Source organism: Austrofundulus limnaeus, unplaced genomic scaffold (genome assembly GCF_001266775.1).
Source record: "Austrofundulus limnaeus strain Quisiro unplaced genomic scaffold, Austrofundulus_limnaeus-1.0 Scaffold44, whole genome shotgun sequence".
Classification (NCBI taxonomy): domain Eukaryota; kingdom Metazoa; phylum Chordata; class Actinopteri; order Cyprinodontiformes; family Rivulidae; genus Austrofundulus; species Austrofundulus limnaeus.
The window spans coordinates 793,970-795,029 of NW_013952446.1; the positions used below are offsets into that span (position 1 = coordinate 793,970).

The following is a 1,060-nucleotide window of genomic DNA, read 5'->3' on the forward strand; positions in this document are numbered from 1 at the left end:
ATAATAATAATAATAATAATAATAATAATCCTCCCCAGGTTATTGGAACCTCGGCCACAAGCCAGAAGACGTTTGATTCCCTCCTGAACTTCAGCAAAGCTCTTGGAAAAACACCGGTGTCCTGCAAGGTGAGAGGAACCGGCAGAACTCACAGAACCGACAAAGGTTTTACCGTAATGTTCCGACTGATGCAGCAGTGTTGACATACAAAACACCACAGGATGACTTCTCAAGTCTACTCCAAAGACAGAAAAATGATCATGTTTGTTTTTATTTTTTGCACCTGACCTCTCCTCCTACAGGATACACCTGGTTTCATTGTAAACCGTCTGTTAGTTCCTTACATGATGGAGGCCCTCCGGTTGTACGAGAGAGGTGTGTACAGACTTCACTTCAGTTTCTGTTAACTTTAAATGACTTTACTTTTTTTAATTCTGCCCTCTGGCTTTCTCCTCCAGGAGACGCATGTAAAGAAGACATTGATATTGCCATGAAACTTGGTGCTGGATATCCCATGGGGCCCTTTGAGCTCAGTGACTATGTGGGTCTGGACACAGTGAAATTCATTGTAGATGGTGAGTAAGACAAGTTAGTGTATCAGCACTTTAATACTTCTTTTACTACAGGTTTACTTTATGAATTATTTTGTTGAGTTTTATACATTTTAAAATTGTATATTTGTCCTTGTTGAAAAGCACAGTGAGAGTTTCTGTGCAGAAATGTGCTATATGGACTGTATGAAGAGGTAAGCAGAGCTACTTTCAGCAGAAGCAAATTGAACTCCTTGCCTCTCTGCGTCTTCAGGTTGGAGCGCAAACAGTCCTGACAACCCGCTTTTCGCCCAGAGCGAATTGCTGAACAAGCTGGTTGCGGAGGGCAAGCTTGGCAGAAAGACTGGAGAGGGGTTCTACAAGTATAAGTAATTAAATATGAATGTGTAGGTATCACTGTTAGAATGCCTGAGAAATTAGGATTAAAAAAGTGCCTGTAACAATCTTTGGCTCTCAGACTGAAGGATGATTGTGGTCACGTTTGATTAAATGCAATTTTTTAAAAGCCT

General features: G+C 40.9%; 1 protein-coding gene across 1 annotated transcript in view; it reads left to right on the top strand.

Annotated features, from left to right (window-relative positions):
* Window positions 1-1,060, top strand: part of hadh (hydroxyacyl-CoA dehydrogenase) — a 7,362-nt gene extending 6,302 nt beyond the window's left edge. The window contains exons 5-8 of the mRNA XM_014007755.1: window positions 39-128; window positions 303-375; window positions 459-575; window positions 805-1,060. Coding sequence (XP_013863209.1) covers window positions 39-128; window positions 303-375; window positions 459-575; window positions 805-923 — 399 coding nt within the window. The 3' untranslated portion in view covers window positions 924-1,060. The remainder of the gene's footprint in view (window positions 1-38; window positions 129-302; window positions 376-458; window positions 576-804) is intronic.